This window comes from Pygoscelis adeliae, unplaced genomic scaffold (assembly GCF_000699105.1).
Source record: "Pygoscelis adeliae isolate BGI_AS28 unplaced genomic scaffold, ASM69910v1 Scaffold411, whole genome shotgun sequence".
In the NCBI taxonomy this organism is placed as follows: domain Eukaryota; kingdom Metazoa; phylum Chordata; class Aves; order Sphenisciformes; family Spheniscidae; genus Pygoscelis; species Pygoscelis adeliae.
Window position 1 is genome coordinate 1,757,373 of NW_008824111.1, and position 12,551 is coordinate 1,769,923.

A 12,551-nucleotide genomic window follows, 5' to 3' on the forward strand; every position below is an offset into this window, starting at 1 on the left:
TATCTCTCTCATTTTAATGTGAGCATGGTGTTTGCCAGCTTCAGAGGAACAAAGTGTTTGCAAGGTGCTCACGAATCAGTATTGACTGAGAAACAGAGGACAGAGAAAAGGCAGGAAGAGAAATGAGCAGAAGAGACTTTTCTGGCCTCTGTCAGGAAAACAGCGTAAGAGAATTAGTTTTTTCTAGGTAGAGTGGGTAACTGGAGCCCAAGGGTGTTTAAATTCAAATTTAAATTAAATAAAATGTAAAGTTGCTTTACTATCAGTGTACCAATTTCCACAGCACCAGAAAGGAGGAAAATCAAGTCAAGCCTCTTAAGGAGATGCAGGTAGTTCACCAAACACTGGGAATTCATCAAGATCCACGGTTGTACCAAGTCACTTAAACCTCGGTTCTCTCCTTGCCTTGGCCAGTGCTTTCATGCACCCTATTCAGCCTGGGTTTAAACCTAGCTCATGGGTTACATATGTCTAGAGGCCATGAGGGAACACACATGAGAAGTCTAACCTAAAAGCTCATTTCATTTGACGCTCTGCTGTCTACCAGAGGGACATCAGAATGGCTGCTTACAATCCCATGTCCAGGGCACGTGTTCAGACCCTTATTTGAGGGGCACCCCTGGCACCTCCACGCAAGAATGCTCCCAGTCCCACCCAAGTCCACATGCAAGTACAATAGCCTGCACAGTAAGCACTCTCCTCAAACTGACGCTAAAAGCTGCTGCTTAATCTACCTGGAGGAAGAAGGTGGGCCTGAGTAGTCAGGAGCAAAAGTTACAGTAGCAACTACAGCCTGCTTTTAGGTAGCTGTTATGTCACAAGATCAACTCCCTTCCTTTCCACTACAGAACCACATCAGTATTGTACCATAAGCACATCTTCCTGCATGCCAGTACAAGAACAGACATTCTGCTGTAAGGCAGAGCAACAGCTATGTGCCACGAGGTGTCATGAAGAGTCAGGCGGGCCATAAAGCACAACAGGGTTCTCCCCTCCCAGGTGCACTGCTTTGTAGGGAGGATGTTTGTGCGGCCTGTGAGCAGGAAGGCCAGGAAGTGTCACAAAACCCAATTAAACTCCCTCAGAAACACCACCTGCCCCACTCTCAAGTAAAGGGCACCATACCGAATCAAGTCTGCCATTGGCATCCTTCAGCTCCAAGTAGGGCTTCTTCTTCACTCTGTTCAAATCCTCGTGCAAGCCATCTAGAAGAAAAGCCAAGAGCTCCTGGGAATCTTGCTGCTGGTATCCTGAAAACTGAGGAGCAAATCGGCCAACCTGCGTCTGAAACACGAAGGCAAGAGTCAGAGCGGGGTGAGTATTACCTATGTGTAAGAGACAGGAATAAAAACACTCACTCTGGCTTTTACAGAGATCAACTCCATGCTACATTATATTAGCAGTAGACCACAGTGAACTGGATGCTAACGCCGTAAGGGTGCCACAATAATTTTCCCAACTATTTTTATTTTTCCCCCCTAGTGTTAAGAGGGAAGAATGCATTTAGTGCTGTGACACTAGAAATTTAAGTTATCAATATTAATTTAGGAACCTGCAAACAACCAGTACACAAAACCTATCTGCCCGATGCCTTTTGTACTTTAATTTCCCTTTCAGAAACCTACAGTTCCCACAAGGCAGACTTGCTAGAAGGTAGCATCTTGAAGCAGGTGGACTGCAAGACTGAAAATGCTTGCAGAAGATACTTACGAACTAACAAAACTGGCTTAAAACCAAGATTGAAATTCTCGCCACAGTAATCTCTAGCTATTCTAAAAATTGTGATATGAAGCTAAAACAAACACCCAAATACAGCCTCTTATTTCGCAAGTGCTGTCTCGCAACACTGCCATTCAGTGTTCCTGCTTCTAAACAAACAATAGAAAGGGGTCCCACAGGAAAACCAACAATTAGCTGAAGGAGTGGTGAGTCCCAGTGACTATTGTTAGTTTTCTCATAGACAAAACCAGTCAGACTTGCAGAATTATGCTTAGTACATTTTAACCACTCAAGATGACAACTGCAAGGGAGCCTAAACTGAAGGGCTATTTATATTACAGAGATAGCCAACACTGTCACTAAATCAGCAACAATTGTTAGAAAAATCACAAGTAATATTGTACTAGGAAATAAAGAGTAACTCCTATTCCAGTCTTAAACAAGAACAGCCCACATTAAGTCACTTTTATTGACGTCCACTACAGATTCACATATTTCCTCTGAACAGAGGTTTACAGAACAACTTTAATAGTGGTGGATGATGTGCCAGCAACTCCAAGTGACAGAAACTGAACAACATCATCTTGTTTCAGAACTACCTATGACCCTACAGAGGACAGATTTCTGTAGTCCATAAGACTTCTGCTCCAGGTCTCAAAAGCATATACCCCCAACTTCAAGACTGTACCATGCAAAACTTGAACAGCAACAGGATGCACATTTACATTAATATTAGGTCATTACTTATTTCATGCATTTGGGATGTTATTCTTCCTCAGCATACTGAGGTTGCACTACAGAAGCAAACTCTTCATGTTCCTTGGATGCTTTAATTATGTTGTTCTGCACTGAGGCGTCTTTGCATTATATTTAAAACAAAAGACATAGTTACAATTTTTCTAGGGGTTCATATACAACTGCTACCCTGCAGTATTTCAGTTGAAAGCAGCTCTTTACACTGAAGCACTGGAAACATTAAACCAATAAATAACAATAAATATCCCCAATAGACAAGGGAATGCGTTTTGCTCTCCACTTTATAGTTTCATTTTTTAAATTTATAACTTGCACACGTTTTCTCACTGATTAAAGTCCACAGCTGTGAAAATTCACATGACCTTGCCTAGTTTTGTAGCAAAGGTCATTTTGATGCATCTGTAAACAGCTCTCAGGCTGGAAGGTCATTTACTAAGTAAGACACTTAACATTAAAAAGCAGTAACCAACTCCGGGATACGACACTACTCGCTGGCAAGTTCCTCCCTGCACCCTGAAAAGCATTTACATAAAATGTGAAACATCACTGAAGCAATTCTGTCATTACTGCTTTCATAACACCAAAATATGCGGAAGGCATATTAGCTTTTACCGTTTCTTCTGTCAAAGAGCTATGCTACAAGAACATGGAGTACTTACTTTAAACATACGTGGGGCCACATGAGACTGCCTCCCAGACCAAATCTGTTTAATGAGCTCTGCATAGGCTTCTGCAATTTCTCCTCTCATCCCCAGTGGATTGTTCTGATTTATTTCAGCTTCATATTTATCTTCCAGGAAATAGTCAGTCAGAGGAGGGGTATTGCTCAGACACTGAAAAAGCATTAAGAAAATGAATTTACTGCACAGGACAATAAATCTGTGTGACAATGAAATAACAAACCCAGCTTTCACATCAGAACATGTATTAAGCTATTAACAAAACTGGTGAGACTGAATTTGAGTACATATTTAGTTAAAAAAAAAAATCTATTGGGAGGGTGGGATACTGTAACTACTGCAACTCAAGAGCATGGTTGAAATAAACAAGAAACACCACCAAATAAGCATTCAAAAGACTAACAGCTCATTTCTGAAACGTGGTTTCTTTTTGCAGATGCCACACTGACCTCTCTCCTGTACAATGTATTTGCCCACAAGTGTAAGCCTCCCCCCTCGAGCAGTTTCCACTGGTTTATCTAGCTTAAGGCGTAAGGCTCACTGGTCTGCAGCTCCTTGGTTGTCCTTCAGAAATTTCTTTAAGACTGATATCATTTGTCACCTTCCGTTTCTTTGGTGCAGCGTAATTTTAAACATTCATTTAAAGTTACTGTATTTAATAGTTCAGCAAAGCAAAGAACAAGCAATCTTCTGGGGAAAAAAAAAAAAAAACAAAACAAAAACAAAAAAAAAAACCACAGACTTTTGGAAGGAAGATATCTGCTCTTGGTATTATGTCCCTCCACATTTTGTTAATTTGTTCTGTAACTTCCACTGACACGTCAATTTGCATAGTCTTTTGGTGTAATGCTGAAGTGTGACACAAAACTAAGTCCACAAGTGCCAGAAGAGTAAAGTTTACAATCACACTCCTACCAATACTCACCAAATCCTATAATTAATGTACATTGGTCTGTTTTTCCACATGTCACTGAGGTGGTAGGGTAGGCTACCTTACTGACGTATTACATAGAAATCTGCACAGAACAGGTCAGGAAGGTCTTTAGAGATGTCACCTGAGTGTTCTCAAGTCTACGTCCCATATCCACTCTCTAAGCTTGAAATCCTAATATAAGCAATAGTGAGAGTAAGAAAGGTCCTTGTGGATGAAGCACAAGCTATAGTTTGTCCTACAAAGAACCACATGCCATTAAAAAAAAACCCATCAAAAAGTCAGCAAAGTTTAAAGGCAGGAAGGATACCACTCCGTATCTACTCTCCTATTTATATACTTATTATCAGTGTATCATGGTAATGATTTAATACATCCTGGGGAATCACTGTAAACCTCAGGACACAAGTAAAACTAGCACAGGAAGTAGTTTCCCTAATTCAATAAAAGACTCAAAGCTTATAGCAAGAAGTGACACTCAGATAAGTAAGGCAAGACTTGGATATGTGAACAAAAAGAGAGCCAAGTCTGAGATTATGATCAAAACTACTAGGACATCAAGGCACTGTAATATCAATAACATATTAAACTGGCCTTTTTCTGAAAGCCTGAAATTTCAGGACCCGTAGCAGATGCCTGTACAGTGCTTCACCAACTAGGTGTAGGCACACAGATCTCCTAGCAGAGTTATACATGGCAATCTGGAGAGAGTCAGGAAACTGTAGTCCTGCCCTTTAGCCAACCCCACTTTCACTGCCTTGATGCGTATCTTGTGGAATTTATTGCCTATCAGATTTTTCCAGTTCCAACGCCCAGGTGTTTGCGCCTTTCTCCAGGCAAATGACATTAAAGTGCTTACAGACTGCTATCATTTGACACCAATCTCTCATTGGGAGACTGTTGCTGACAAAATTCCAAGAATTTCCAAAAACTGAGGCAGAAATCTGCCTCAGATCCACCTGCCATCAGGAAAGACTGATGTCTTTTATCCCCTCAACTAATGCAAAATACAAGAAAGCAAGCAATTGGTCCTTAACATGACTAGTTTGGATGCAAAATTAAGATTGAAATGTGTTTGGATTAAGTTACTTTGATATTCAATTAATTAAAAACGTTGTCTCTTAGCTATAAAGTTCAAGAAAACAATGTGGTTTCAGGTTACCATGATACAACTGCAAAGAAAGTCCTGTCGAACAAAAAAGTGAGGCAGTCCAAGTTTACTGTGGTATCCTGAATACGACACGCATAATACATTGTAGTTATTTTGAGACCTGTTCTAGCTTTCAAAGCTACCACAGAGATTGAAGTCATTACATAGCACTTGTGCCACACTAGAAGTTTGCCCATTGCTTAAATCAAAGTTGATATAAGTTGGCTCATATTTTGTTTGAATTCCTTAGAAAACAACTATCCCTAACAAGTTTCTGCATTTTTTTAAATGAACCAAATAAACCTAAGAGATTGTTAAATAAGTATGCTAATAATTATTAGCTTTGCATAACCATTACAAACTTACCACCCCACACAATCACCCCGAACCCTTCCCATGGCTTTTCACACTCTTAATTTTTCCAGAGTCTTTGAACACAGACCCCAGAGCTGTGTGCAGTGGCCTGCTCACGTCGCTTATGCTGCACGCACAAGTTAAAACGTCCTCCATGTCAGCCCATTTTTGCCAGAGCACAGCATTAGGACCTTACGTTACAGTTAGGCATCTGTTTAGTACGACTTCCCCCACAGCCTTTTCAGAAGCCTTGTATTTCAGATCCAGTCCTTCATGCTGTACTATGTTTCATAGTACTAACGTGCTACGCGTAAGCCAAACTAAATATGAACTGATTTCTTTGGTTTGGTTGGGGTTTTTTTGTTTGTTTGTTTTTTCATTCCAGGTGCAGTCTCCTCATTGAATCACATTAAAACATGGTTTTTTTTCCACAGATTTTAATCCACAATCTCTGCGAGACAGCTCTTTTATTTAATTCTAAATAGGGCTCTTTCCAATTCTTACCTGTAATGCAGAATTCATGAAGCAGGTATTTCCAAGGTTGCTGAGTCCACAGAGTCCAGGTTGTGACAGGGAAGCACTGTCCCTGCAGTTGTAAGAGTTACAGACAAATCCAGAGCCTCTGGAAGAAAGACAACACAGTGAACTCCACAATGAGTTTACTGATTCTCAATCCTGTTTGAGAGTCACATCAAATACGAATCAAAAAACTGTTTAATGAAATTGTTTAACCAGCCTACATGTTTCTGCTGCTTCATAGTGGCTAATATTGAATACCAGGAATGTGAAGTATATGTGCTAACTTTGGAAACATTAATTGTTACACAGTCTATTATTAGTTTATGGTTCATAACACATTAATTTCCTCTGTCTACAAGTACACAGCACGCTATCCTAATGCAGCAAGAGTCTGTGAGAGTCTATATGACATACTGTAAGAGCTAGTAAGAAAATTATGATCTCTACCTGGAAAGGCTTCTACCACACTGGCAGATGGAGAAAAGAATATAATCCCTTCCCTCATACCCCCAATCCCCTCAAAATCAGGCAATGCCCTAGCAGTTAGTAAGCTCTGGAACATATGCTACTTTTGCAAGTGAGCAAGGAATAGCAGAACATAGTGGTTTCAAAAGCTAAGTTGGATAAACAGGTACACAAGAGTAGCAGAACTCCTCATAGGGCACCATCACACTCCTTTTCTATACAGGCAAGGATGCACAGGAGTATTCATTCACATGAAGGACTAAGAAACAAAAAGAACATTCCTCCCAGGTGGGAGCTGTTCAGTCCATAGGAGTTACTGCTATCACCGTTAGTAATGACAGAAGTGGCAGACACTGAGGAATAAGAACTTGCTGATGATTTTGAAGAGGTAGTAAAGTTTCTGCTAGTTGCAGTGCTTGATCTGGGAGAAAGGAAAAAGAAGTAGAAACAGTGCTACTACTTTTTTCATCCCCAGCCCCACCTCCCGCAAAACTCCAAGGACTTGCCACAATCACAGTTAGTTCCCACACACAGAATTTATTGTTTTGATCTGTGTGATCACACTTCCAAACACTTGTCCGGAACAGAAACCTCAGACAGAAGTATCAGAAGCAGGAGTAACAATTCTTGCTTAAAGCAAAATCTGGGTCCCAGACTGCAATAAGTAGGCAATTCGGATGGCATGAGTGACAGGGAAGCAAGCTTTAAGTTTATGAGTAAATCACCTTGAAACAAGCAAGCAAAAAAATCCCAATCCTAAGACCACAAAACACTTGCCCCACATTAAAAGTGACAAAGTCAGTCCTTCCCTACTTGAAACCCAGATCACCCACTCAAACAGAACATTAATTAGTAAGAAGATAAGCAGGGTGTGCACAAAACAGTTTGTTACTGAGCGTAATTGATACAACTGTGTTGCTTGGAGGCAAGACACACTGCTATGTACATGCGGTGCACATAGTAATCCTCAGCATTTTGAGAATGGAGATATTGAAATGGATGGAAGCAGTTCATAAGCCTCAAGTCCATCTGGTTGTGAATCCCAGGCTATTCCACACTACTACTCTCCTGGTCCAGAAAAGAACCAGAACACAATGTTACAAAAGACCAACAAGGCACTAAAATTCAACAGTGATCTGTCATAAATAGCTTTGGCTCCATAAAGAAAGCAAAACCCACAAGATAGTACTACATAAATAAGCTTAAAGAAACTATTTTGATACTAACTAATTTCTCTATAGCAAGAGCTAACTAGGAAATTGTCTATTCTCTCCATCCTTGCCCGAATAAACACGCAACACTGAATGCAAAGAGGTGCAGGACACCAACATCAGAGGATGGTGCCCTCAAGCTTTAGCTTGTTCTTGTATCTCTTTTAACGTGGCCCTGATTCTCAAATGATACAAACCAAAAATGCATATTCATAGCTCAGATGCTACTAAGAAAACAGTCTTGGCAAACCTCTGTGGAGCGAAAACTAAAAGACAAAGAACAAGCCATAATGGCCAAGAGGAGGCAGAACAGCTGGACAGCCTTACCGGTTTGGAAATATAATAGCAGCAGAATAAATACAAAGGAAACAAGTTACGACAGGAGCTTCCAGATGAAAACGCAAACCCCAAACGCAGTCTAAACCTGAAGCATGCTAAAAAAAACCAAACCACCAGCCAGTACAACCAAAAAGTATACTAGCAAGAATGATCTACCGAAATAACTAAGACAATCATTTCTGGGACAATACACAACCTCCTAGTCATTACATGTTGGAGGTGGAACTTCTCAAGACTACCTGGACACAAAGATAAGATCAATGAGAGAACTAGAGGGTCTAGACTAAAACAACAATTATCAGACTCATGCTCCACATGTGGGAGTTTCAAGGGTCAAGAATAAGATAATTAAGCTAACAACAGCCTGTAAAAGACAAAGAACATTAAGAACACATTTTTAAAAGTTTGAAGTAGAAGTGAATTATCTAGAAGCAAAGAAGGGCAATCCAGAAAATGCTAGACTTGAAAATGTGGCATCTCTGCTTGACATGTTTGACCCCACTGAGAGAACAGAATAAGATGCTCAGAAAATAATATGAAGAAAATCTAACAAGGAGAAAAGAAAAGTAGGACGACCTCTTAAGGGATTTCAAAATTTCCAATAGAAGCATAGAGGCAGTGCATAATCAAAAGTCAGATGGCAACTGAAGAGTTCCAAGAAGTACTTCAACAGTATCCTATGCACACAAAAAAAATCTAAGAACTGTAGGGTAAGATAAAAAATGGATCAGAAAGCAAAGATAAGAGACAAGTCACAGAGTGGGGAAACATCTACCTACAAAGTCATCGAGGATCTTGAGTGAATTCCTGTTAGAAAATTGGGAAGGATCATGTAAGAATTAAAACAACGGAAGAGAGGCCAACAGTTTTCCGGGGGGAGGGGGGAGCAGAAATAGAAATCAATGCACTTGGGAAGATAAAAATTCTAAGCACTTATATTTTACAAGTTACTATCTATCTGTAATAACTGAAGAAAGACTGAGGATTTACTAAGCACAGCTGCTCCCTCTCATTTCACAAGATGGCCACAAAGGTAACTATGATTCCAGGTGAAAGGCACAGATAGCAGGTAAGAAAAATGTTTTTTTCTGAAAGCTTCCCATTTTAAGCCCAGGAAGCTACTGTTAATGACCCCACAATACTGTAGGCTCTCGAGGAGACTGCTTCATTTGCACACAGAGGTGACAATCAAAGTCCTGGATGCCAAGCATTTACCCCCAATGCCCCAAAAAGGGTTTCTGTGGAACATGCAGACTTGGACCAGTCAAAGCCACCTGCCCCCTCCACTGCTCTGTCTCACAGTATGTGACTTCTGCTCCCTTGGAAACAGAGGTCCCAACACCTTGCTCTGAAGTAAGAGATAAACTTTTTCTTCTTTGAAGTTCGTGACTTAGAACCTTCCAAAATGTTCTGGGCCCCTCAGTGGGTTACCACTGAATCTACTCTCAGTTTGCTCTTTGCAGGCACAACAGACACTGGACCAGAAGGTGCCAAGCTCCTGCAGCTTCCCTTTGATCACCACAGCAACATTTCTGACAGGGATAAACACATTCAGTTACATTTCATCAACAAAATCTATACAGGAGTAAACTATAGCAAAGAAAGGCTTAATCTAACCATGCAACAGTTCAGGGATTTGAAAAAATAATTTCACAGGTTTGAGGATGAGACTGCATGGTATGACTGCGGAATCAGTCCTCCTGCTTAAGCACAATTTGAGTCTCTCAAGATAACTCCTGTCTGAGCTAAAATACCTCTTCTAGAAAAATCTACCATCATGGTTTCACAGTGGCCAGCAACAGCCAATCCAGCAGACCACAGATAAACTGTTCCCATGATCAAGAACCCTTACAGTCAGAAGAAACTTGCATTTCATTTGCAGCACAAGTATCTGGCTTCATCTGGACATTGGTTTGTGCTCATCTCCATCTGCTGCCTATAGAGTTCCTTCTTCAATTTCCATTTCTCATATCCCACAGAAGCTTTTCAGTGTTAAAATCAACTTTTAAATTTCTCACTGACATGATACTTTAAATTCTAAGTCTTCTAGCACTAAAATTATTTGCTAATTCTTCAACAATTCACTTGGCTCCTTCTGAAACCTCTCATTAGTCTACTTTTCAAATTTGTTGACAACCTCACGGGACATGATCATTCCACATGCAGTTTTATCAGTGTGCCAGTTATCAAAAAAGTCTTCTGATGCACACTCAGCATTTCCCTACTGAACCACTGAGGTTACTTGTTTGTTTGTTTTTGCCTCAAGGCTGCTACAGCAGCTCACATTCAGGAGACTGAACCAGGACTGGAATCACATTCCCAGAGCCCAGCATGTATTTCGGGCTCGTGTTCTTCATACCCACATACACAACTTCAGGCTTCACAATACTGATGCATGCTGCCCCCCATCTGCCAATTAAAGACAGCCATTTCACGTCTTGCCATGCAACGTTTCAAAAACCCACACAAATGGCAAGTAAGGAGAAATCTGGAGACCAGCAGCATAAAGAAGACAAAGTTAGATTAATCTAGTACAGAAACTGTGAGGCCATATGGTTGATAAGTAGAAAAACTGCTAAGCTGAACAGCTTGAAAAATATTGTAAAAGGCTTTCAAGGGGTTTGAAGACAGAGATAGGAAAAATATTTCAATTCAGTTGAGGCTACCTTCAGAGCATACAGTAGAATTAGTCCTCCTCCTTTAAACTACCAATATAAAAAAAACCAAAACCCAAAACCCAACATTAAAAGCATTGTGACAAAAGGTTTTGCCAAAGCAGGAAAAGCCAGAACTTATATTTAATTGGCAAAGCAAAGGCCATAATGGATTTTCATTTAGAAAGTTCTTACATGCAAAAGCCTCCTTAACTTAACTTACATACTCAATGCTACTCTGAAAGCATGGCATCTGCTGCAAACTCAAGCACTTGAAAGTCATGTAATAAAGATCTGCCCACAAAATATTTAGCCCGGTTGCTGAAGGAGTCCTCTGAAATCATCAGCACACAAGGAACTGGGTAAAGGAGATCAGTTTTAAATATGAAAGGGCATTTAATTATGGTATTATGCACCTACAAAGTACATATCAACCACCCAGGTCTTAAAATTGTGCAATTGTTTCTGGCATGTAGTATCCCTGAATGTTGATTTAGGCATCTGTTCAACCCGATGCAAGACAGAGTAGTTGAGAAAAGCCACGTGTTACAAGATGGGTGAACTAAGCAACAACTCAACATTTTTACTGAGAAGAGTACCAGGTGGCAGCAGGGGAAGTCCACTAAGTACACAGTGCCATCAGTAAACAGAAGAGCGGGAAGAGGAAACAGCAAGAAAATTCTAGCAGCAACCAAAGAACCAAAAGGTATTTTCCTGCTGCATATTGCAAAGGGAGGCTGACAGCTACCAGGCACATGCTAAATACAACTTCAGTCCTGTTTTCAAATGCAGTACCTGATGGAAAAGGTGCTATTTTTATAGATCTGACACAATTTCTTGTTCATTTGTGCTAAGAAAATGATACCCAGGATAAAAAAAAGCGTGTGCTAGGACTGAGCTGGAACTCTGCTAGCTCAGGATTTTATTTTGGGACTCTTGTAAGTAACAATTAAAGAGGACTAAGTTCCACAGAGTCATTGATACAATCTCCCTTCACAAACAAAGTATGCCTCCAACTCTGAAATTCCTAGAATAAGTATAATCCATTCCCTCTTCTGAAACCTTGTGTAGTAGTAAAAGCAGTTTCAAACTACAACAAGTATTTTGTTCCTTAGGGAGCAGCAAACTAACAAAACAGCAGTGGCCAGGCATACTCCGAATATACCACCCAGGGACCGCTGTGGAGTTTAAGAGCATTTTTTCTGTAAAATGTCAGCCAGCTTGATGGCTGGGGAAACACGCGGAAGGCTGCCAAACATGTGGAAAAGTGGTTTCCCCTGGCAGGAGCCAGTGCCCCTGACAAGCAGCAAATGGTGGGGAAAAATCCTCACGACAGGGAACCTACCCGCCGCCCAGTCACCTTGCACACACATATTCTGCAAGTAGTGAATGACATGAACTCCCAGCTTTCCAAGGCCTCTTTTGGCACACAGGCAGCAATGCAGACGCTCACCATTCCTCTACTGACAGCAGACAGCTCTACATCTCATTTGGCTTATGCCATCAAAACTCTAAATACAGACAAACTTTCTCATAAGCTTTTACTATTAAAGCAATGCAGCCCAAAGAAAGATCTCCAAATATGAAGTTCCCCGTGGTCTTGGCTAAACAGTATTTCCTCCAGCTGAGAAACAGAGTATTGGAGCAAAACGTTTGCCTGAGATAGGATTAAAACTTGGAATTACTCAAAACTCTTCCAAACCACACCTCAGCACAGAGCATTCGCAGTTACTGCTGACACTAGATACAGCCAGGAGGACGCAGGTTCTTCAG

At 40.7% G+C, this 12,551-nt stretch overlaps 1 protein-coding gene across 1 annotated transcript in view; it reads right to left on the reverse strand.

The window, feature by feature from the left end:
• LOC103925502 (ubiquitin carboxyl-terminal hydrolase 4-like) overlaps positions 1-12,551 on the reverse strand; it is a 48,057-nt gene that overhangs the window by 21,509 nt on the left and 13,997 nt on the right. Inside the window, exons 7-9 of the mRNA XM_009334233.1 lie at positions 6,095-6,212; positions 3,135-3,308; positions 1,126-1,284 (exon numbers count right to left, since the gene is read on the reverse strand). Of these exons, the coding sequence (XP_009332508.1) occupies positions 1,126-1,284; positions 3,135-3,308; positions 6,095-6,212 (451 nt within the window). The remainder of the gene's footprint in view (positions 1-1,125; positions 1,285-3,134; positions 3,309-6,094; positions 6,213-12,551) is intronic.